This window comes from Eulemur rufifrons, chromosome 15 (genome assembly GCF_041146395.1).
Source record: "Eulemur rufifrons isolate Redbay chromosome 15, OSU_ERuf_1, whole genome shotgun sequence".
NCBI lineage: Eukaryota > Metazoa > Chordata > Mammalia > Primates > Lemuridae > Eulemur > Eulemur rufifrons.
This window is the reverse complement of record NC_090997.1, coordinates 1,428,396-1,453,421: the sequence shown is the minus strand read 5'-3', so window position 1 is coordinate 1,453,421 and position 25,026 is coordinate 1,428,396. Positions and strand designations below refer to the sequence as shown.

Below are 25,026 nucleotides of genomic sequence, written 5' to 3'. Positions count from 1 at the left end.
ACAACACAGAGATCACTTCAGTGGATCCTTTGTTCCATATTATTTTTACCAACCAAAGTATCTTGCCACAAAGAACCACAGTCAAGGCACAAAGGTAAGAGGAGAGTCTGGACAAAGTCCTGTTGAGGTGGTAGGAGGAACTGAAGTGCCCTCAATAAATTGTAGTTTCTTGTCTCAGTCTTCTGTGTAGATTACCCAAAGAGCAGATAATCCAAATCGTTTTAGTTTGGTTTGGCATGCATTGCTCTACCTTTTATGACAACATATGTACCCTAAAGTTGTTTATTTTGGCCTAACATTAAAACGATTTACATTCTCTGAAAAGGGGAATGGCAAAGGGTGAGGGATGGCAACAAATACGCAACAGTCTGGCTCTTGTGTTCTAGGCCAGATGCACACAGGCCAAAGGAAGTTGCCTTTCTGGCCCTTCCCTACACACACCACCCTCTTCTACCCTGTTCTCAGGGTGAGAAAAACTCCGTTACCTTTCTTGCTTTCGGGCTCGGATACCTTGGTCAGGTAACAAGATTGACAACTTGGGAGTAGCTACTTAGTAACATTCTTTAAGGCCAGGGCTTTGGATAGAAATACCTTTCTCTTTCCTTTAATACCGGACTCTCCTTTCCAAGTTCCCTTGGGAAAACAGTGAAAGGGTGGATGTGTCTTGCAAGATCTCTTCCACTTTGCCTCTGGAGAGGAGCAAAGTGACTGACTTCTTAGAGACAACCAACTGTAAGGAGGCAGGCAGTAAGCCAACTTTGCTGAAGGCTGAGGCAGGGACTTGGGTCCTCTGCTTTCTTCTCACCCTCTCTGTCTCCCCGCATTCCCATCCTCGGCCAATCCTACTCATAATGGCAAACTTATCCTGGAACAGAAGACCAAAGAAACCCCCCTCCCCTTCATTGGTCTCTAGGAAGCTTTTCCTTTAGCCCCCTTCCCTGACCTTCCTTCTAATGTTTTTGATGCCCAATCTCTGCCCTCAGAAAAACTCCTCAACTTCTAGCCCCATGAGAGCAACTGTCATTCATCTTTCTTCAATCCAGAGGTACACAGACCCCTGCGATCTACTTGAAGAAACAAGACGATTCTGAGTCAAAGAATCCCCTGAAAGGATGTACAGGGGTTTGTTTCCTCCTCCAGTTTGAGCAAGTCAGAACCTCTCACAGATTGTTTGTTTCTGGAAAAGCCTCTCCTTCCTTCCCAACCCATCCTTGTGCAATAGAAGACCTGATGGACTTCGTGGGAGACAATCCCCTGGGAACCAGCTCCCACCCTCACAGTCAGGAGGGGGACACAGCTATGCTCTCTCATCACAGCCCAGTCCTAACTACTCCACACAAACCATCCTGGAAACCGAGGTGTTTCTCCACGATGATTCAGGGCTGGAACCAGGCAGACATGAAGACGTTCCAGCAGGACACAGGAAGGAAGGCCCACAGCACTTGACCCTGCCTCACCCCAGTTATTCCCACGTCCCAACCCGTCACTCCCAATCTGTCGGGGGCCTGATGGTAAGCGGTGCAGCATTCTTCCGACCAGCCCGGATGCCTGGGTAGAAGAGGGGCCAAAGTTTCTCAGTGAAAGTATCAGTGAAAGTGTAGATATGAGAGCGGTCTGTGACATTGTAAAAAGACAGTGTGCCGGCCTCATAGTCTAGGAATATGCCTACCCGTTTGGGTTTCACTTTGATGTGCAAAGGGGTAAAAGGTGTAGTGGTGGCTGCGTATTTGTCCCCATTCCACAGCCGCACCCGCCAATAGCCAGTCTCAGGGAGTGGAGTCAGCTCGCCCTTTCGGCTCACGGAGTCCCGGCACACACCCACTGCCCAGTGGGTCTTGTCGCCCACTTCCACCTCCCAGTAGTGTCGACCTGAGGTGAAACCCTCGGTAGCCAGGACGCAAGGGTAGAAGGTGAAACGCCTTGGTGTGTCAGGGAGATCTCGGAGTCTTGTCTCCACGAACTTGACGCTCTTACGATCCTCGGACAGGACTAGGTTAGGATGAGCGGTCTCAGGGTCCAGGGTCACATCCGCTGGCGGGAGAAGCCAGAGTGGGGAGCTAGATGAGGATGGGAACAGCTAAACGCCCCTGCCTCACTCTACCAGCCTGCCTTTACTGAGCCTGGTCCCTTAAAGGTCTCCCGAACACCATGGTTTGGTTAACTCTCTCAGTCCATGGTGTCACCACAGAGGGGAGGGAACGATGGTTCCCTTCGTACCCTGACCCTAAAATAAACAGGTAACGATCTCTTGACTCTGCAGGGGCTGTTAGTCTAGGTGGCCGCCTCGTCCTCTCTCCCTCTCCCTCTGACATTGTCATTTATCTCACTGTGTGGAGAAGTACAAGGCACAGTCTGAGGGCCAGAAAGAATGGCAAGTGTAGAGAAGGACACAGAGCAAGGTAGCACATGGTGTAGGGACAGGGCGACCATGTGTCTGTTTCCCTGTAACAGGCCTGGTTTATGACTGTTTTCCCTGCATTTTAGTATTAACGACACTCCCTTTCACTCCCAAGATTGTCTTAGTTTAGATGGTAAATTGTATGGTCACTTTACCTGATGACTTAAGCAAATTATTTAACCTTTCTGGTTCTCTGTTTAGAAAAGCATGGACCTCAGAGCAGATGACACGTAAGGCTTCTTCTCACTTTGACTTCTGTGAGTCAGGGTCAGAAAGCAAGCCAGGTAAAGGGACAGGTGCAGGTGTGGGCAAGAAAAGTGAGAGACGGGAGAACTGAAGCCCATGTGAGATAGACCCTAGAGACTTTCTTCTCTCTAGTGATTCCCTCTGCTAGTTTCCTTTCGGGAACAACTCACCAATTAGCTGTTTAAGGATTTTCCTTAGTGCAAAGTACTGTCGGGGGAAATTGCTGAAGTTCTTTTCCAGCACTATGGATACTGAAGTCACCTCCATGGTCTTCACCTTCTCACATCTAGGAGGGATAGAGAGATAGGGGGAGAAAGGGCAGGGTCAGGGGAAGCTCCAGCCAAGTGAGTATTCAGATGTTGTCATCTTCAGGGAGAAACTAAAATTCTCCTTCTTCCCACTTTCTCCCTCCTCCCTGAACTCAAGAGTTCACCTATTGCTTTCTTTTATGATCCCCTGGACAGACCTTATCTTGAGAATGAGCCTTAGAACTTTCTAGGGGTATTTTCATATTGCATGCAAATGGATAATCACCCTCCCTGCTCTCCCAGCCCCTTCCTCCTACTATCTTGTTCAGACACAATTCCATCCACAGGGTACAAATCAACTCCAGTTCTACCTTACCATTCTCCTCACCAAGAAGTCCTGATGCTCAAAGGGCAAAAGGAAAGGGATTACTACTCCCAATAATTTGTTCTCTCTTGGCTTCATGGGTGCAATGAACCTTCACTCATACCCTGCCTAGGCACTGCATGACTTTCCTACCCTTACTGCCTCAACTCCTTACTGTACCCCTCAACTCTAAGCCAAGACTTAACTCACTCAAAGAGACACAAGAATCACTTACTTTTCCAGGGTACTTTTGACATCCTAGAAGGAAGGAGAAAAGAAAGCAATATTGGTCCTGGTATTCAATGGTCGTGAAGGCAAAAGGTTCCCCCTCCTCCCAAAAGTTCCAGATCTATAAAATAGGCACAGGGCAAACTGAAGGTCACAATGCAAGAGGAAGAGCTCCAGAGGGATCCAAGTGCATCTCTCCCAGCCAAGTCCCCACTTTCAACTTTTGGTCATCATGAAGCTTGGTAATTTATATCACTTCCAAATGGTTTCTTATGTTTGTCTTTGCTCCTCAAGGACACTGGGAGCTCGCTGAAAGGGACAGGGATTGTGTCTGCTCTTTACTCTGTCCCCCAAGTACCAACCACATACCTCAGTTTCCTTGAGGATCAGTACAGACAGTTCCAGACTGGTGGCATAGGAACAAATCACACTTTCCCGTTGTGGTTTGGTATCCCCTGCCTGGCATTGGTTAATAAGCATTCATAACTGTGTGCCAATCCTGATTTGAGAATACTTGGGGTCCAGAAGACAAAGAAGACAAATCTCTGTCCCACAAGGATTTCCCAGTTTAATGTGGAAGGCAGAACACACATACATGAAAGGACACAGGAATAAATACCAAGTAATACATAACATTTGAAAAAATGTACAATGAAGCCTCACTGATTCAAATGCTGGTAATCTGATCTCTAAGATAAGAAATATGTTTCCTACAGCTTTGCTAACACAGTATTCATTTGCTTAAGAAAACAAACTACTTCAAACATTTTAGAGGTATTATTTACATATCAAAAGCAATATATTATTTACACATAATTTCAAGTACAGGCATACCCCGTTTTATCGCACTGTGCCTTATTGTGCTTTGTAGATATTGCGTGTTCTACAAATTGAAGGTCTGTGGTACGCCTGTGTCTAGCAAGTCTATCAGCACCATTTTTCCAACAGCACGTGCTCACTTCATGTCTCTGTGTCACATTTTGGTGATTCCTGCAATATTTCAAACTTTTTCATTATTATTATATCTGTTATGATGATCTGTGATTGGTGACCTTGATGTTACTACTGTAATTGTTTTGGGGTGCCATGAACTGTGCCCATAAAAGATGATGAACTTACGGAGGAAGGGATGGGTAAAATCATGCCTAACAAGTACAATGTACACTATCTGGGTGATGGACACACTTATAACTTTGAATCAAGTAGTACAAAAGCAATCCATGTAATCAAAACATTTGTACCTCTGTAATATTCTGATATAAAAAGATGATGAACTTAATCAATAAATGTGTGTGTTATGACTGCTCCACTGACTGGCCATTCCCTCATCTCTCTCCCTCTCCTCAGGCCTCCCTATTCCCTGAGCACAACAATATTGAAATTAGACCAATTATAACAATAATCCCATAATGGCCTCTAAGTGTTCAAGTGAAAGAAACAGTCATACATCTCTTGCTTTAAATCAAAACCTAGAAATGATTAAGCTTATTAGTGAGGAAGGCATGTCAAAAGCCAAGATGGGTTGAAAGCTACGCACTTCTTGTGCCAAACAGCCAAGCTATGAATGCAAAGGAAAAGTTCTTGAAGGAAATTAAAAGTGCTACTCCAGTGAAAACATAAGTGCTAAGAAAACCAAACAGCCTTATTGCTGGTATGGAGAAAGTTTCAGTGGTCATCTAATCAGCCACATCATTCTCTTAAGCTAATGCCTAATCCAGAGCCAGGCCGTAACTCTCTTCAATTCTATGAAGGCCAAGAGAGGTGAGGAAGCTGCAGAAGAAAAGTCTGAAACTGGCAGAAGCTGATTCACGAAGTTTAAGAAAAGAAACCATCTCCAGAACATAAAAGTGCAAAGAGAAGCAGCAAGTGCTGATACAGACGCTGCAGAGAGTTATCCAGAAGGCATAGCTAAGATCACTGATGAAAGTGGCTACACTAAACAACGGATTTTCAAGGAAGACAAAATAGCCTTATAATGGAAGAAGATGCCGTCTAGGACTTTCACAGCTATAGAAGAGAAGTCAAAGCCTGGTTTCAAAGCTTCAAAGGACAGGCTGACTCTCTCGTCAGGGGCTAATGCAGCTGGTGAGTTGAAGTTGAAGACAATGCTCATTTATCATTCCAAAAATCCTAAGGCCCGTAAGAATTATGCTAAATCTACTCTGCCTGTGCTCTAGAAATGCAACAAAGACTAGATGACAGCACATCTGTTTACAGCATGGTTTACTGAATATTTTAAGCCCACTGTTGACATCTACTGCTCAGAAAAAAAGATTACTTTCAAAATGTTACTGCTCATTTACAGCGCACCTAGTCAGTTTTGACTTTCAAGTCTTAAGAAATATATTTCATAAGGCTGCCATAGATAGTGATTCTTTTGATGGATCTGGGAAAAGTAAATAAAAAAACCTTCTAGAAAGGATTCACCATTCTAGATGCCATTAAGAACATTCATAATTCATGGGAGGAGGTCAAAATATCAGCACTAACAGGAATTTGGAAGAAGTTGATTCCAACCCTCATGGATGACGTTGAGGGCTTCAAGACTTCAGTGGAGGAAGTAACTGCAGATGTGGTGGAAACGGCAAGAGAACTAGAACTAGAAGTGGTGCCTGAAGACGTGACTGGATTAGTTCTTACTTTGAAAGAAGTTCTACTGTAGGTAAAATGCTATTAAATAGCATCACATGCTACAGAGAAATCTTTTGTGAAAGGAAGAGTCAACTGAAGCAGCAAACTTTGTATTATTTTAGGAAATTGCCACGGCCACCCCAACCTTCAGGAACCACCACCCTGATCAGTCAGCAGCCATCAACATTGAGGCAAGACCCTCCACCAGGAAAAAGATTACAACTCCACTAGGAAACCAAAAATTCATGTGACTTGCTTTGCTGTGATATTCACTTTATTGTGGTGTCTGGAAATGAACCCGCAATATCTCCAAGGTGTGCCTGTATGCTTTAAACTATGTTTCTATTCTTTTGTAGTGCCAGATAAATCAAGTTCCAGGACTTAAAAGTAATAGTAACTGCATTTACAAAATTTTTAATGTATAGTTTTTCACTTTCAGACTAGACTTCCTTCCTTTCAAAAGAGTGAATTCTTTCTTTGGTACAGATTAAGGACATAACTGCTGACAAAATGTAAGAACACAAAAATGATTAGAAGGGGATAGGAGAAATCAAAGCAGCCTTTCTGTAGAAAATGATCCTTTGAGGATGTCTGGAAGAAAGAACTGGATTTAGGGAAGCAGAGCAGAAGAGCGAGCTTCCCGGGCTGACAGAACAGCATGTGCAAAGCTACACTGCACTTGACCTGAGGGGCTATGCAGGGGCAAAGGTCGAACCTTAAGCATCTCGAAGCCCGACTGTAAGCACTTGCCCTCCACCTCGGCAGCCAAGTGGGCCAGGTCCCGGCGCTTGTCCCCAAGGTGGGCAGCGTTTTCTCGGAGTCGCTGTAGAATATCCTGTTCCTCCTCTTCCAGGCGTGAAAGCAACATTTGCTGCTCTTCATCCAGCCGCCTATGAAGCTCTTCAAACTCCCTTAAAATCTGCTGTCGGCGACTCTCCACTAGTCTCTGAGAAAAGAGGGAGGATGTTGTATCAGTAGGGTCAGTGGGGCAAAAGGGAGCCTTTCCCCCACCTACCGTGTGTACAAATTAACACAGACTTCCAGCTTCATTGAAAATAGTTTAACAGGACACTCATTTTTCTCTCCACTGGAATTTCCTTTTGCAAAGAATGGCTCCATCCCTGTCATCCCCACTGATGACTTGGTAAGGAAGTCTACTGGGGAGATTTTTAAAAAAAAAAAAAATCAGTGTTTTAAAAAAGTGTTATTTTCTTCATTAACTTCTAAAAAAGTTGTACTTTTATTTAAGAGACAGGGTCTCACTAGGTTGCTCAGGCTGGAGTACAGTGGCATAATCATAGCTCACTGTAACCTCATACTCCTGGGCTCAAGTGATCCTCTTGGCTCAGCCTCCCAAATAACTGGGATTATAGGCATGTGTCACCATGCCTGGCAAATTTTTAAAAAATTTTTTGTAGAGATGGGGTCTTACAATGTTGCCCAAGCTGGTCTTGAACTCCTGGCTTCAAGTGATCCTCCCATTTCAGCCTCCCAAAGTGCTGGCATTATAGGTATGAGCCACTCATTATGCCTGGCCTACTTTTACATTTTAATAAAATATACTTAAGATATAAGGACTCAATGACATGATGGCATTAACTATTGCAGATATCAGAGACATCTTTGTTATTCCCACCTCTGAAGTTCTAGTTAATGCAATCTGTCAAGAAAAGGAGAGTACAAGTACTACAAAGTTAAAGATAAGATTGTCATCATTTGCATGTTATAGGACGTCTACCTGATAAAAATCAGAGACCCAACTGGAAAAGTATAAGAATCAGTAAGAGTTTATTTATTTTTCATTTATTTATTTTTTTGAGAAAGGGTCTTGCTCTGTTGCCCAGGATGGAGCACAGCAGCATCATCGTAGCTCACAGCAACCTCAAACTCCTTGGCTCAAGTGATCCTCCTGCCTCAGCCTACCAAGTAGCTGGGACTACAGGCACAAGCCACCATGGCTGATTTATTGTTTTCTAGAGAAGGGGTCGCTATTGCCCAGGCTGGAAGAATCAGTGACAGTTTAACAATGGGTTGTTACAAAATATGTATATAGATTTTTAGGACTGAACTTGTTAAATAGTTTCAAGTCAGTTCAGAGAATTGGTAATTCCCACCCCAGGAACAGGTTCCATCCAGAAGTTTGTTTGTAATTTAATTGCCTGATGTTTGCAATATGCTTTCTCTAAGCCAGAACATAGACTTATACCTCTAACATTTCTGAAATTTCATAATACAGGACTCAAATACCAGCCATAACACTTTCTGAAGATTATCAGCACATCCTCCCTTCTGCTCCTCTATTGCAACTTTAAGTGATCTCCCCAAAGCAGGATTCTCGAAGTGTCATGTGACTGATGGGGAAGCACAGTGAGAAACAGAGACTAGTACTTTGGAAGGAAGTGCACAGGGACTAGAAGGCAGGGCTGAGTGTGAAGACAGAGCGGGGATGCAATGCCAGGGTGGGCCTTACAAACCTGGCATTTCTGGATTTCACGCTAGTTCCCAGCACAGGCTGACTAGGTCAGGGCTGATTCTGCTTCACTTTCCACTGCTGCCTTCTCAGGTGTACACTCGGACAACATGTATTCACATTCGCCCTCAAGTAAAACACAGCCTTTTTTCGTGTCTGTGTGTGTACTTATGTGTGTTTGTTTAGGAGTGATGTATGGGTAGAAGTTTAGGATTCATACCTGTTTTCAATAGGAAGCAAAAAGGCTTTCCCTCTTATAAAACTGTAACCTCTTCTCTTTTTTTCACTCTATATTTGTAGGGCAATGGTTCTTAATGAAGTGGGTCACCTCTCTCTGAGGACATGTTGGAAATGGGGCATTTTTTTGTTTGCCACGGTTGGGGATGCTCCTGAAAAGGATGCTGGCACTCCTCCAGTCGTGAGAGACAACCCTGCATGGTTGGCTGACCTGCAACCTTTCTAATGTTCTGTTGGATATTCAAAAATGTAGACCTGGGCAGGCGCGGTGGCTCACACCTGTAATCCTAGCACTCTGGGAGGCCAAGGTGGGAGGACTGCTTGAGGCCAGGAGTTCGAGACCAGCCTGAGCAAGAGCGAGACCCTGTCTCTACCAAAAATAGAAAAATTAGCGGGGTGTGGTGGTGTGTGTCTGTAGTCCCAGCTCCTCAGAAGGCTGAGGCAGGAGGATCGCTTGAACCTAGGAGTTGGAGGTTACAGTGAGCTATCATGACGCCACTGCACTGTAGCCAGAGTGAGACTGTCTCAAAAAAAAAAAAGTATATGTGGGCTTGAATGCCATTTTATATAGTATAACACGGAGTAATTCTTAAATGGCTTTACTGTACCCAAATTTTTCAGGAAAAGTTGAGTAAAACTCCTCAAGACTATATTTTGTTTTTCTTAGAACTTAAGACATTATTTTGAAAAATCATGTCACCAATAACTAAGCAGATTGTGGTGGTTGAGTCACACTGCCATACATCTATCTCAGTCTGAGTTTATATTTATTACATTGTTGATGATGTCACATATATGTACAAGTATATAACTATACCGTAGAGTCTTTAAGGGTTGTCATACCCAAATATTTACACAACAGATTACTTTTTTTTGAGACAGAGTCTCACTCTGTTGACCGGGCTAGAGTGCCATGGCATCAGCCTAGCTCACAGCAACCTCCAACTCCTGGGCTTAAGCGATCCTCCTGCCTCAGTCTCCCGAGTAGCTGGGACTACAGGCATGCGCCACCATGCCCGGCTAATTTTTTCTATATATATTTTTAGCTGTCCATATAATTTCTTTCTATTTTTAGTAGAAATGGGGTTTCACTCTTGCTCAGGCTGGTCTAGAACTCCTGAGGTCAAACAATCCGCCTGCCTTGGCCTCCCAGAGTGCTAGGATTACAGGTGTGAGCCACCTCGCCTGGCCTATTTTTTTAAATTTTAATTTTTTTTTTTTGAGACAGGGTCACACTGTTGCCTGGGCTAATGGGCAGTGGTGTCATCATAGCTCACTACAACCTCAAATTCCTGGGCTCAAGCGATCCTCCTGTCTCAGCCTCTCAAACAGCTGGGACTACAGGCATGTGCCACCATGCCCAACTAATTTGTCATATTTTTTGTAGATACAGGGTCTCACTATGTTGCCCAGGCTGGTCTCGTACTTCTGGTCTTAAGCAATCCTCCTGCCCTGGCCCCCTAAAGTGCTAGGATTACAGGAGTGAGCCACTATGCCTGGCCCAGATTTTATTATAAATTACTTTTTCTTATATTATATTTGGACATAAGTTTCTTTAAAATTATGTAGCTAGGTTATTTTATGTATAATTTTCGTTTCAGTATAGTTAATTACAAATTATTTTTATTTTTAAAAGGGGCATTAAGTATGATGAAGAAGAAAAAGAAGAATTCAAATGGTCACAAAAGGAATGTTGGTGGTAGTTTCACTGAAATAATTTACAATTTTAAAAACACTACAGTTGTTCAAGAATTTACAAGATTTTTAAAATTTTAAAATTTTATTTCCCTCTTTTTGCCTTCAGGAAGATAATCAACATGAAAAGGAAAGTTAATGACTGATTTCATGTATTTTAAGTTTCTCACGAGGCCTCCGAAAGGACAAAGAACTTTTTAAAAAGTTCACTTTTGTAACCAAAATTAGTTCAAATTTTTAAAAATTCAAATGTTTGCTTTGTTAAAAATGTATAAAGCACTCCAGTAATAACACTTCCTTTCTGCTGAAATGCTGTCATTCATTAAAAAATTACTGTTCCTCCTCTTAAAACTTGTGTTTAATTTCTGGTGATCCCTAAATCTCAATTGTAAAAACTCATTACTTCTTCTAGAAACCCTTAATGAGGTCAAATTTCTATGTTGTCTTCTTATGAACTTACAGCTGTGCTTTGTGTGCCACTATCTATTTTCTCCACTTGTTAAACTCAAGAAAGGGAAGAACTGTGTTTTTGCTCATCACTGTTTCCCAGTGTCAGATACATAGCTTGGCCTATGCCAGGAGCTTAATAAATAGTTACTGATTCATGAAGAACTAGTATTCCTAGTTTTTTTCCATAGCCCCTTACGTGCTGTCTGATCTTGGACTAGACACTTATCCAGGTTCCATTTCCTGTGTAACCTGGGGGAAATATTACCTACCTTGCAGATCATCTAACTTTACCCCTACATCTTGCCAAAGATGGCCTCAGGATTTCCTTCTCATTTGTCTCTTTGTCTTGTAGCTTCTCTGTGTCCCACTTGTCCCAATGTGGCCTAAACTCTTAGAACTCCAACCTGGGCAGAACCCTAACAACTGTGTAAATTTGGAATGTCACATGGACACTCAATGAATTCATGCACAGGACTCAATTCTACTTACAATTTGTGTTAATGGTGAGCTAATAATTGTTCACTGTTCAAAAGAAGAAATGAGACAGATACCAAAACACCATGCTACAAATAGGGTAATGTTATAAAAGAGATGAAAAATTGTATGAAAATTAAGAAAGTTAATTTCTGAAGCGTCAGGAAAGGCTGCATAGAAGTGGCTTTCGCCCTGCCTGAACGATAGGTAAGATCCTATGAGTGGAGGGTGGGGTAGGGACAAACATTCTAGAAACAAACCAATATCATCTAGCATACTCGACCTTACTTGAGTTATGAGAATGTGGCCCTAATGTCACTGGGCAGTTCTGGGACTCTTGGTCAGCTCCTTCTCCCTCCCTCCCCAGTGAACCTTCCAAATTCTCCTCTCCTCAGTCTTCTACGAAATTCCTATCTCTGCATTCTCAGCTCTGTGCTTTAACCAAAGCTGTGCTTTGCTGCTTAAACCAAAAAGAGCAGTGGGCATGAATTCCCTCAACTCATCAGATATACGATGGTCCATCAGTTCTTTATCTCTTATACCCCTCTCTTCAATACTTAATTCATGACAAGCAATTTAAGTACAATGTTTAATTACAACCAAACCTAATAAAATACCATCATTTTTGAGAGAACAGCATTTTTCTAATGAACTAAAACTGGTGGATTAAATAATGTGTGGTTAATTCCCTCATAGGCAAATACCCTGCAGAGCAGCCCAAATGGGATCCCCTGCCCTTACCTTGAGCTCACTAGGCTTCTTCTCCTCAGAGGACTTGCAGCGGGTGATCTCCTGCAGCTTCTGTTCCAGGGGCTCCAGGCACTTTTGCAGTTTTTCCTGAGGGGTGGGGAGGAAGTGAGAGAGGTGATATTTGGGGTTGGCTGCTACACTCATCATTCAGAGGTTAACCCATCTGTTTGCTTCCTAGCCATCTCACCACTCCCTTCCTTGCCTATCATTTGGGATGTCAACCTCCTACAGGTCCCTTCTGCCACAAACTTGTCCCCATCACCTTCCCTGTTTACCCAGTTGTCCTCTCACTGAATCTGAAATAGCTGTCCAGTTGCCAACTCTGTCTCCTTCCCCATTCCTTTCCATTTTCTTGCTCAGGCAACTGCCTACTACCGTCAAAGCAATCTTCTGTACCCTGGTATCTTTGTTTAAACCTGTCCTCCTGGCCGGGCGCGATGGCTCACGCCTGTAATCCTAGCACTCTGGGAGGCCGAGGTGGGCGGATCGTTTGAGCTCAGGAGTTCGAGACCAGCCTGAGCAAGAGCGAGACCCCATCTCTACTAAAAATAGAAAGAAATTATATGGACAGCTAAAAATATATATAGAGAAAAAATTAGCCGGGCATGGTGGTGCATGCCTGTAGTCCCAACTACTCGGGAGGCTGAGACAGGAGGATCGCTTGAGCTCAGGAGTTTGAGGTTGCTGTGAGCTAGGCAGACGCCACGGCACTCACTCTAGCCTGGGCAACAAAGTGAGACTCTGTCTCAAAAAAAAAAAAAAAAAAGAAAAAAAGAAAAAGAAACCTGTCCTCCCATCCAACTCTAACCACCACACCTACAATAAAAACTTGATTATCATACTGTAAATTACTTTAAATCTTGTTTTCAAGACTTTATTAATTAAGCAAAGAATACGATAAAGTGCTAAGACATTAACAACTCTCGTTCCCATTACTCAAACATTTACCCCGTGTCCCAGCAGTAAGTTAAATGAGATGCCATGTTACCCATTATTGGAGGAAAATGCAAACAACAGAATGGTTCAGCTTAGTCTGGTGGGTATCAGTTTAAAGTGATGTTATCTGTTCCCAATACCAATGGGAAAACAAGGAACATTCTGAGTAGGGAGGCAGAATAAAGAAACCACACTACTTTTCAGTTCTTCCTAAATTTGATCTTCTCTATGTGGTTTCATTCATTTATGAAAAATATGATACATCCCAGACCACAAATACCACTATTCACCCATAATACTCAAATATATTGCAAAAGTCACCGAGGAATTTTGGGGTACTCCTCCACACTGTTCTTTTTCATGCCAGAGGACAATTGACCAGACATACTGTGTGCCCCCTGTGTATGTAGCTCTGAGGGGACGATGGGGTGAGTACCAGGAGCTTACAATTTCTACCCAGGCAATATTCCATCCTCTGCTGCTTCCTCCCTCTTTCCCCACATTAGTGTCACATGTCTGGTTCCCCACCTTGTACTCCTGTGTCGCGTCATCCAGTGGCACAACAGTGTGGGCCCGGTGGGTGTGGGAAATTGCACAAATCAAACACACAGCCTCCTGGTCCTCATAGCAGAAAAGGCTGAGGGCCTCATGGTGCTGAGGGCAGAGGTTCTCATCCCGGATCTTCCGCTTGACAGCCTGAAGCTGCTTGGCAATTTCCACCATACTACCTAGTTGCCGATTAGGCCGCAGACTGCGGTAGCGAGATGTCTTTCTACAGACAGGGCAAGGGAAGTCCCTCTCTAGGTCCTCCCACCAGCGGGTGATGCAAGCTTTGCAGAAGTTGTGCCCACACTCAATGATGACAGGTTCCTTCAGATACTCCAGGCACACAGAACAGCTTGCCTCCACCTGTAAGTTCTCCAGAGCTGCAGCTGTGGAGGCTGCAGAGGCCCCAGCCTCTAACAGACTCGTTTCGGCCATTATTTAACTTGGAGATGAGAAAAGATAAATATTAGTTGGAGGTTTAATTCTTTTGCATCCTTGGCCTGAAATTTACCCCCATGCTAAATCCTAACTCCAGATTTAGCCCCAGCTAGTTATTCTCTATCTTTTCTTCCACTAGATTCAACTTCTTTCTACATTTCCAAAACTTGTGACTCCCAGCCATCAACCTATTTTTTTTTCTCTTCAGCAAATTGACACACAACCCCCATTCTATCTCTCGTCTCTTACCTCTGCTTTCTCTTGTTAGAAACAGAGGCTTCCTTCAACTCTAGCTCAGCATACTCCTCCTGATCCAGCTGATCCCACTTGTATCTTAGAACCAATAGTTCCAGCCCACCGTATCCTAGTTTAACATCTGTTTCTAATAGATGAGAGAGGAGTTTGGGAAGTAAAAAGCGTCATAAGAGTCAAAGTATTAAGATTTCTTAAATTAGGTATATTTTAAAGTTTATTGTTACAGAAGAGTTTTATCATAATAGTCCACTAGAGCCTAAGCTTGATTCTCTGCCACTGTTCTCTTATTCTTCCAAAGGGTAATAAATTGAATGAGTTAGGCAAAGGTAACACGCATCCTCTTTTCAGGAAAATTTGAAATTATTCTTCCTCTTATCAGACTAGCCTGGAAGAAAATGTGCCCTCTTCTTGGAATGAAATGTTTCATAAAACATCTCATTTCTACTTGTGTGCATTTAGACATTTGGAACTGTTATATACTGTGTCCCCAACTTATTTGGAGTGGTTCAGAATTTAGAGAAAGGAAAAAGGCAATCTCCCTCAAGTGAAGCATCAAAAGAATTGGAAACGGCATCAGAGAGTTTATAAAGCAGAAGACTGGTTACCCACTCTATCCTTAAAACGTCAACATTTTTATCCATGAATAAAATTTCTCTATCCTCATAATCCTTTCTTCCCCTGACCCCAAGAGACCTAACAGAAGGAAATTTGGTAGATCTATGTGCTGAGAGAGAAGTGGCTATATAATGAGCTAATTAACAACGATTATTTGTATACATCGATGGTACAAGTGATAACTTATTTGGACCTGAATTTCTCCTCTCAACAGTAGGAGAAGTTCAGTCGCATTATTTTTCTCTACCTATGGGAATCCAATTTTGACTAGCGACTCCGCCCCTTCCTCAGTCCTCTAGAAATTGGGGGGCCTCCTCACCTGGGATCTGTTGCATTGTATGCACAGTGGAGCACCAGGACGGATCTAGACTGGCAAAGAAGTGGTGTGAAAGAGAAATGTGGAAAAGGTAGGGAAGAATGGAAAGGACTTGGAGCCACAGCCACAGTGAGACCTTGAGTGCCCTGGGTTTGTCCTTCCTCTCCCTCTATTCCTCATGTCTCAGTTGAAGGGCAAACTTCAGAGACGTCCTCATTTTGCTTCTCCACTGTTCGGGCTCCCACCTCGCGACCCTCTCCTGAGCCTTGTCCACAACTCTGTCCCACCGCCCCCATCTCCATCTTCTTCCGCCCCATCAGGGGGTGGGGGATTGGAGAAAGGGGAGAGGAGACGTCGTGGTTGGCGGGGGAGGGAGGGATGCGTGTGCAGGTGAGAAAGAGGTGTGACGTGAAGGTGGGCTGCCTGCCGCTATGACGCAGCCAAGACCGGCGGTGACTGCGTCAGAGTTTCACCCGGGGAGGCGAGCGGCAGCGGGACGGGGGGAACGGCGGGGTAGCCAAGCAACGCCGGACGCGCTGACGTCGCCGGGGCGGCAAAACGTCCGCCCGGGCCCGAAGCGGGCGGAGGCAGCTGTGGTTACGTGCTGGGGGCCGTGACGCAGTCGCGGGGCGCTGGGACGCGGCGTGCGGAGCCGGCCGGCGTGGGCAGGCCCCAGGCCTGGGCGCGGCGGCGGGACAGCACCTACCTTCCCGGCTTCGGGTCCGGGAGTGCGGGGCGCGGAGCCGCCGGAGCGCTGCCTCCCTCCTTCCTCCTCCCCTCGCCCCCGCCCCGCGGCGCGACACACAATACTCGCCGGAAGCGGAAGCCGCGCCGAGGCTTGTGTCAGTGGAAGCTGAGGCGTCGGTGGGCGGCTGCGGCCGGGTCTAGCGATGCCTGCGGACGAAGGAGAAGGCAAGAGGCCGCAGGTGAGAACCAGAACGCGGAGGCAAGGGCGAGAAGGGACTCGGAGGGGCAGGTGGCTGAGATGCCGGCGTCCAGGTGACCCGAGGAATCCTCTGGAGAAAGAGGGCCGCGCATGCGCGTGGTGGGGCGCTGAAGCCCATTGCCCGCAGGGCGCCGGACGAGTGCCCAGGCCGGTGAGGCGGTGCTGTCCAGGCTGCGGGCCCGGCTCCGGCCTGGCTCCGCCGATCCCCTGGGGCTGGGAGTCGCCGAGGGCGGGTTTTGGACTTATCAGTCACACTTTTCCTCTGCGGGCCAGTCCGGGGAGAGGGTGGCTAGTTGAGGCGGCGGCCAATTACGTGGCGGACCTGCGGGTCTCAGTTGGCACGTCACTTCCGACTAGTTGAGTTTTAGCCTTTTAACATTCAGGGATCAGGTAAGTTCTCCTCTTGGTGGGCTTCAGGTGCTTCCTGTCCTGCCCGGCGAACTGTACCGAAACTATCTATCTCCCCGTTGGAGTGGGAGCCGGGAGAGAGTTGGGCCTGCGACTCTGCTGCTCACCTTTGTATCCCACGCTCCTCACTAAACACTCGTGAACTGGGTGAGAGCCACGGCCCACCCTTTCTGCTTTTGGAGCTGTGTCTTGAGTTTTCTCCGCAAGGGCAGATGGAACTCCAGACTTTTGCATTATAGTCTCCTAGCTTTGCTCTCCTGCTGCTGGAAGCTTCTCGGGTCTGTGATTTTTGGAGAAAGCGGCTGAGGTGATAAGGCTGGGGAAGAGTCAGCTGGTGGAGGTGTGCTAGGGCAGGGAAAAGGGGCTGAGTAGAGGTGATGGAGCTGGGGAGGAGTTAGTGCTGGGCACAGGTGTGAAGGGGCTGGGAGGAGGACCTAGGTAGGGTGTGACACTGCTGGTGGAAAAGATAGCTTGTCCCCCCTCCCCCCACTCCCCGACCCCAACATTTGGCAGGCAGAGTGTTGATTGAAAGATATGAGCAAATTTTGATGTACTCTTCTTGGAGAGGAAATAGTCTAACTTGTTCCTGTGTAAGTTGTGCTGCTGTTTACAGACACCATGCGTTTTCTGGGAGCCAGAAACTATTTTCTTGCAGAAAAATATGATCAAATGTCTGAGGTGTAATTTAGGATCCTACATGCTAGTTATTGATACAATGGAATTGGTCTACTTTTTCATTACTGTTCCTTTGGTTTTTGTTGACTTTTCTTTTTTGGTATCCAACGATTTGAAGAAGATTAAATTTGAGAAAATTACATTTGTCAACTTTTTTTTTGTCATTGCTATTTGGCCATTAGGATTTTAGCAGTAGCAGCAGCACTTGTTCTAGTTCACCGACACCTTAATTCTAAGGTAAAGTAATTTGAAAGCCACTAACTGGGTGGTCGGCCTCTTTAGCCTTGGCTTTGGAGGGAGAGTGAGTGATGGTGGTGAGATTTGGTTTGTCTTTTGATATGTTAATTTGTAGCATTTAGCATGTTGCTAGCTCCTTTCTGGCTTTCTGTTTGTGGATGACCAGGGATGTGATTAGACCAAGGAAATCACCAGGAGGAAATCCAATTCTGAGGACTGAAGAATGTGCTTGTCTAGAGACTAATATTAAGGGAATTTAATGCTGAATATGGAAAGAAGGGGGGGGTTATGTTTAGGTAAAACTATAAAATTATGAAGGGCATGTGGTATGACATAGTACAGGGGTTGCAAACCTTTCCTGTAAAGAACCAGAGAGGACATCTTTTTGGTTTTGCAGCTCATACTCAATTTTGTTCTTGTAGTGTGAAAACAACAATAGACAATACTAAATGAGCATGGCTGTGTTCCAATAGAATTACTTATGGATGCTGAAATTTGAATTTCGTGTAATTTTCACGTCATGAAATATTGCCTTTGGATTTACCTCCCAGTCATTAAAAAATGTAAAAACTATTCTTAGTTTTTGTCCCATACCAACATAGATAGCGGGCCATAGTTTTTTGACTTCTGACAGATTAATAATGAAGTACCCAGTATTTTTCACAAGAGAATAATAGGGAAAGAGAGTGAACATAGTGGGATCATCTATTTAATAACACAAAATAATGAGAGTCTGAGATCTTAACACAAATTTATTATCACCTTTGAAACTTGGCTGAGATGAATGTACTAGAATACAAGTGTATTCTTTAAACAAAGGAAGGGTATTCCTTACTTAAAATTAAAAAGCATTATAGTTCAGGAAAAATGAAATGATGCTGAGTTTCAATGCTGTTTATGCCAAGGACAAAAACAAATTATAATGATGGGGTGAAGTATAATATAAAATTTTTTAAATACATATTTTTAATATTGTTTTTACTTCAGTAAATGAGTGCATAAGTGATCAGATAAGGTATGATGAGAGTGCAGAGGGAGGGGAACAGTAGGGCAGTTTTTTACTGTCCAGACTTCTGGGATTTTTACTCAGGAAAAGGCAAAGCATCTAATTTCCCCTTACCATTTTTTTTTTTTTTTTTTTTTTGAGACAGAGTCTCACTCTGTTGCCCAGGCTAGAGTGAGTGCCGTGGCGTCAGCCTAGCTCACAGCAACCTCAAACTCCTGAGCTCAGGCGATCCTCCTGTCTCAGCCTCCCGAGTAGCTGGGACTACAGGCATGCACCACCATGCCCGGCTAATTTTTTCTATATATATTTTTTAGCTGTCCATATAATTTCTTTCTATTTTTAGTAGAGATGGGGTCTCGCTCTTGCTCAGGCTGGTCTCGAACTCCTGAGCTCAAACGATCCGCCCACCTCGGCCTCCCAGAGTGCTAGGATTACAGGCGTGAGCCACCGCGCCCGGCCACCATTTTTTTTTTTTTTAATTTCAGCATATTATGGGGGTTCAAAAGTTTAGGTTATGTATATTGCCCATGCCCCCCCCACCCCCTGATCCCCTTGCCATTTTTTTTCTCATTTTTTTATGATGAAAAATTTCTAATATAAAGAAAGACCATTTTCAGTTTGCTTTTTATACTTTATATATCTTTTATCTTTCCAATTTAGTGACATAGAACTACCTCATTCTTTTTCAAGTCTGTGTTATTACGTCATTGTGTAGACATGTAATTTATTCACCCTTTTGAATAGACGTTTAAGGTTCTTTCCAATTCTTATTAAATAAAGGCTGTAGTGAACATCCTTGCACATATATCTTTAGATTGTCATGCCATTATATTAGTAGCATAAATTTCTAGAAGTTGGGCTGCTGGGTCAGAAGACATGGAGATTTAAAATTCTAGTAGATTCTTCCAATTTCCTTCCCATAAGGTTGTACTTATTTATATCCACACCCAGCATATCATGAAATACAGTAGTCCCCCCTTATCCTTGTTTTTTTTTTTTTTCCCTTCTGAGGGTTCAGTTACCTCTGGTCAACTGTGATGTGAAAATTTTAAATGGAAAATTTCAGAAACAAACAATTCCTAAGTTTTAAATTGTGTGCCCACAGTTCTGAGTTCCATGATGAAATCTCTCACCCTGCTTCATCCTCTGTGGGATGTGAATCATCCCTTTGTCCAGGGTGTACCACACTGTGTATGCTACCTGTCAGTCACTTAATATAGCCTTCTTGGTTATCAGGTTATCAGATCGACTCTGTCATAGTGCTTATGTTCAAGTAACCCTTATTTTACATAATGATGGCCCCAAAGTACAAGAGTAGTGATAGTGGCCACAAAGTTCTTCCTTTAAGTGAAAAGGTAAAAGTTCTCGACGTAATAAAGGAAAGAAAGAAAATTCTTTGCTGAGGTTGCTAAGATCTATGGTAAGAATGAATCTTCTATCTGTGAAATTATGAAGAAGAAAAAATAAATTTGTGCTAGTTTTGCCATTACACCTCAAACTGCAAAAGTTATGGTCACAGTGCCTTCATTAAGAGAGAGAAAGCATTAAAATTGTGGATGGAAAACATGACCAGAAATGTGTTCCAAGTGACAGTAATTGGGTTCTGTACTACCCTTTGTTTCAGATATTCACTGGAGATTTTGGAACATATCCCCTTTGGATAAGGGGAGACTATTGTAGTCTGTTTCCGTTCAGTGGTGCCAATGCTGATATTTTCTTTCTTTCCTTTCTTTCTTTTCTTTATTTTTTTTTTTTTAATAATTTTATTATTTTTCTTGAGACAGAGTCTCACTCTGTTGCCCAGGCTAGGGTGCCGTGGCGTCAGCCTCGCTCACAGCAACCTCAAACTCCTGGGCTCAAGCAATCCTCCTGCCTCAGCCTCCCAAGTAGCTGGGACTACGGGCATGCGCCACCATGCCCGGCTAATTTTTTCTGTATATATTTTTAGTTGTTCAGATAATTTGTTTCTATTTTTAGTAGAGACGGCGGGGGGGGGGGGGTGTCTCACTCTTGCTCAGGCTGGTCTCGAACTCCTGAGCTCAAACGATCCTCCCGCCTTGGCCTCCCAGAGACCTAGGATTACAGGCGTGAGCCACCACGCCGGGCCTCAAACTCTTGAGATCAAGCAGTCCTCCCACCTTGGCCTCCCAGAGTGCTAGGATTACAGGCATGAGCCACCGCGTCCGGCCCTTCATTCATACATCCGGCAATTCATATTTCAAAAGAATTGCTAATATTTTTTATTTATAATTTCTAATGATTGCATTGTAGGTCTTGTTTTGCAGGTAATTTCTTAAAACACTTTTGTCGATAGGCATTTACTTAGTTTCCTGGGGATTCTTACTTAGTTTCCATTTTGCTTTAGGTTTTTTTTTTGTTTGTTTGTTTGGTTGTTTTTGTTTTTTTGCTAGTACACAGTGTTACTGTAAAGACTCCCGGCACATAGGTCTTTATGTGCTGGTGGATTTATTTCTCTGAGAAAGGTTTCTGGGTTGAAGGATATTGCATATTTCTAATTTAATGGATGTTGCCTTATTGCATCCTCAGAAAGCTTTAACTTTCACATTCCTTACAGCAATGCATGAGTTTGCCCCCTTTCCCCATGCCCACCGGAGACAGGTCTTATCTATGTTTTTATTTGTTTTCCAGCCAGTAAAGAGAAGTCTTAGTTACTTTTAATTACATTTTCTCTTTAGTAATTTTGATTATCCTTTTGTTATTGTTTGCTTGTCATTCAGATTTGTTTATCTGTGGATTTCCAATTCTGTCCTTTGCCCAGTTTTCCTGTTGGGTTGTTTGTCTTTTTCTTATCAATTCTACGTACATAAGCAGACATGCATGTGTGCTCACACATTTGCATGCACACATACTGTCCTTATTAAGAAATCCTTCCTGACCCCCAGGTTCCAATTGACTTTCTTAGCTTTTCTTATATTTGTTATGTCTTACATCTAAGTTTTTATTTTTGAAAATATATAAAAAGCAGCAGTGTTGTCCAATGTAAATATAATGCAAGCAACTTATATAATTTTAGGTTTTCTAGTCATAGCCATGTGAAAAGAATAAAAAGAAACAGGTAAAATTAACCTTTATAATATATTTTATTTCAGCAACTTGACCCAATATATTCAAGATAATTATTTTAACATGTAATCAATTTTTTAAAAATTATAAATTAGATATTTTATGTTCTTTTTCATATCAAGTCTTTGGAATCTCATATATATTTTACACTTACATCGCACCTCAGTTCAGACTAGGCCCATGTTAAGTGCTTATGGCCAAGTTCAGGCTCAGAACCAATACCCCAAAATATGGCTGTTTAATAAACTGAACTGAAGAAGCCTGACAGTCTCTCTGACCTCCCCCTACACCCTGCCCTACCTTTTCTCCCTAAGAAGTTAAAGTTCCTTTATCTGCCTAAGATCCAGAACCCACTAAGGAAAAAAATTGTTTTTTCTTCCCCTTGTTGTTAGACCAATAGCATAAAACACATCAGAACAGACCCTTTCATTAAAGGGAACTATTTACAAGTTAATCTCTGTTCCCAGATCCATTCATTCTCCCTAATAATCCTTTATTGCCCCTCAACAGAATCCTTTTCTCCTCTCCCCACATAACCTGTTTTGCCAGGATGATATATAGGCTTCTGAATCTTGTTCGGAGGTGCATAATCACTCCATGATTCTCCCACTGTATGCACATTAAATAAATTTCTATGTCTGGCTGCGTCGGGTAGTGTACAGCTATAATTCCAGCACTTTGAGAGACCGAGGTAGGAGGATTGTTTGAAGCCAAGAGTTTGAGACCAGCCTGATCAACGTAGCAAGACCCTATCTCTTAAAATTTTTTTTTTTTTTTTTTTTTAATGATCTGGGCATGGTAGCGTGCCCCTGTAGGCCTACCTAGCTATTTAGGAGACTGAGGTGGGAGGATCACTTGAGCTCCAGAGTTGGAGGTTGCAGTAAACTGTGATCACGTCACTGTACTCCAGTCTGGGTGACTATTTCTTAAAAAAAAAAAAATTCCTATGCCTTTTCTCCCATCACTCTGCCTTTTGTGAGTTGATTTTTCAGTGTGCCTTCAGGAACAGCACTCTCCTAGAAGGATGGTCCCTTGTGTGAGCTCTATTTATTAAGTAGTTATCCTTCTCTCATTGAATTGACTTAAACTTGTCTTATGTTAAATTGTTTCATTGGAAGATCTGTTTCTGATTTTTATTTCTATATTCTTCTAATCCTTTCATCTATTTTTCTCTTATACCAACATCATATAAACTCTGTAATGATTTTTTTCCATCCTCTTCTCTCAAAGAAAAAAAGCCTCTATTGTGATTCTGAGTGGAAGTGTATTAAGTGTATAACTTAATTTGGGTAGAATTGGCATTTTTCCTGTTCAAGAATGGTATACCTTTCCATTTGTTTGGGTCTTTTTTTTTTTTTTTTGTGACAGAGTCTCGCTTTGTTGCCCAGGCTAGAGTGAGTGCCGTGGCGTCAGCCTAGCTCACAGCAACCTCAAACTCCTGAGCTCAAGGGATCCTCCTGTCTCAGCCTCCCGAGTAGCTGGGACTACAGGCATGCACCACCATGCCCGGCTAATTTTTTCTATATATAATTTTAGCTGTCCATATAATTTCTTTCTATTTTTAGTAGAGATGGGGTCTCGCTCTTGCTCAGGCTGGTCTCGAACTCCTGAGCTCAAACGATCCACCCACCTCGGCCTCCCAGAGTGCTAGGATTACAGGCGTGAGCCACCGCGCCCGGCCTGGGTCTTGTTTTATTCAATGAGATCTTGTAATTTTCTTCTTCTTATTTCTTTCTTTCTTTCTTTTTTTTTTAATTGAGACAGAATCTTTTTCCATCGCCCTGGGTAGAGTGCAATGGCATCATCATAGCTCACAGCAACCTCAAACTCCTGGGCTCAAGTGATCCTCCTGCCTCAGCCTCTGGAGTAGCTGGGACTATAGGTGGGAGCCATGATGCCCAGCTAATTTTTCTGTGTTTAGTAGAGACCTTGCTCTTGGTCATGCTGGTCTTGAACTCCTGAGCTCAAGCCATCCTCCTGCCTTGGCCTCCCAAGGTGCTAGGATTATAGGCGTGAGCCACCATGCCAGGCAGATACAGATTTTATCATTTTTGTTACTGTTATGAATGGAAATTTCCTCCCCCTTCCCCCAGTTTCCAGTAAGCAAACCAGATGCTTTATTACTTGAATAAAGAACAAATAATTGGTATTTGACTGTTTATCATATATAGTCTCCCTATCAAAATCTCTTAATAATTATAGAAAGATTTTTTTTAACTATAGAGTTTATTAAAGTGTGCCTGGCACTCCATGATTTCAACAGGTTTCTCCCGATAATTCTTATGCATTTGGCCAGAGACGCGCATTAGAGATCTGTTAATGTGTATGCTGAAGATTCTCAAATTTTATTTCTAGCTTATATCTTTCTCCTGAAACCAGATACCTCAAGCTCAACATGTGTAAAACTGAACATATTATCTTCTCATTGGAACAAAAGAAAGAGATTAGTTTTCTTTTCGTATTCTGGCTAAGAGGTTTTGTTTTTCCTTCCCTAAAATTTTTATTTGTTTATTCTTTAGAGTTTTATTGTTTTTACTTAGTCTTAAGTTGAAGCGCATGTTTTTAATTGACACATAATAATTGTATATATTTATAGGCTATAGCGTGATTTTTTGATACATGTATATACATTGTGTAATGATAAAATCAGGGTAATTATTATCTATTGTCTCAAACAAACATTTGTTAATCTCTTTATGGTGAGATCATTCAAAATCATCTCTTCTAACTATTTTGAAATATACAATACATTGTTTTTTTTTTTTTTTTTTTTTGAGACAGAGTCTCACTCTGTTGCCCGGGCTAGAGTGAGTGCCGTGGCGTCAGCCTAGCTCACAGCAACCTCAAACTCCTGGGCTCAAGCAATCCTCCTGCCTCAGCCTCCCGAGTAGCTGGGACTACAGGCATGCGCCACCATGCCTGGCTAATTTTTTCTATATATATTTTAGTTGGCCAGATAATTTCTCTCTATTTTTAGTAGAGACGGGGTCTCGCTCTTGCTCAGGCTGGTCTTGAACTCCTGACCTTGAGCGATCCACCCGCCTCGGCCTCCCAGAGAGCTAGGATTACAGGCGTGAGCCACCACGCCCGGCCAATACATTGTTTTTAACTATAGTCACCCTGGTATGCAAAAGAACACCAGAACTTACTCTAACTGAAACTTTGTACCAGTTGACCAGACTTTCCCCATCTTCCCCTCTCTCCTACTCTCCCCAACCTCTGGTAACCACTATTCTACTCTCTACTTACACAAGATAAACTTTTTTTTTTTTTTTTTTTGAGACAGAATCTCACTCTGTTGCCCGGGCTAGAGTGAGTGCCGTGGCGTCAGTCTAGCTCACAGCAACCTCAAACTCCTGGGCTTAAGCGATCC

At 43.2% G+C, this 25,026-nt stretch overlaps 1 protein-coding gene and 1 long non-coding RNA gene across 2 annotated transcripts in view; one reads left to right on the top strand and one right to left on the bottom strand.

The window, feature by feature from the left end:
* Window positions 1-18: 18 nt before the first annotated feature.
* Window positions 19-16,054, bottom strand: TRIM39 (tripartite motif containing 39). The gene is made up of 7 exons (XM_069488546.1): window positions 16,004-16,054; window positions 13,656-14,115; window positions 12,183-12,278; window positions 6,831-7,061; window positions 3,492-3,514; window positions 2,815-2,930; window positions 19-2,031 (listed from the first exon to the last, which is right to left on the bottom strand). Exons 2-7 carry the CDS (start codon window positions 14,106-14,108, stop codon window positions 1,484-1,486), a joined length of 1,467 nt encoding a protein of 488 aa, XP_069344647.1. The 5' UTR covers window positions 14,109-14,115; window positions 16,004-16,054; the 3' UTR covers window positions 19-1,483.
* A 110-nt stretch (window positions 16,055-16,164) lies between these two features.
* LOC138395691 (uncharacterized) overlaps window positions 16,165-25,026 on the top strand; it is a 44,896-nt gene continuing 36,034 nt past the window's right edge. The window contains exon 1 of the long non-coding RNA XR_011235548.1: window positions 16,165-16,223. This is a non-coding gene — a long non-coding RNA (uncharacterized lncRNA). The remainder of the gene's footprint in view (window positions 16,224-25,026) is intronic.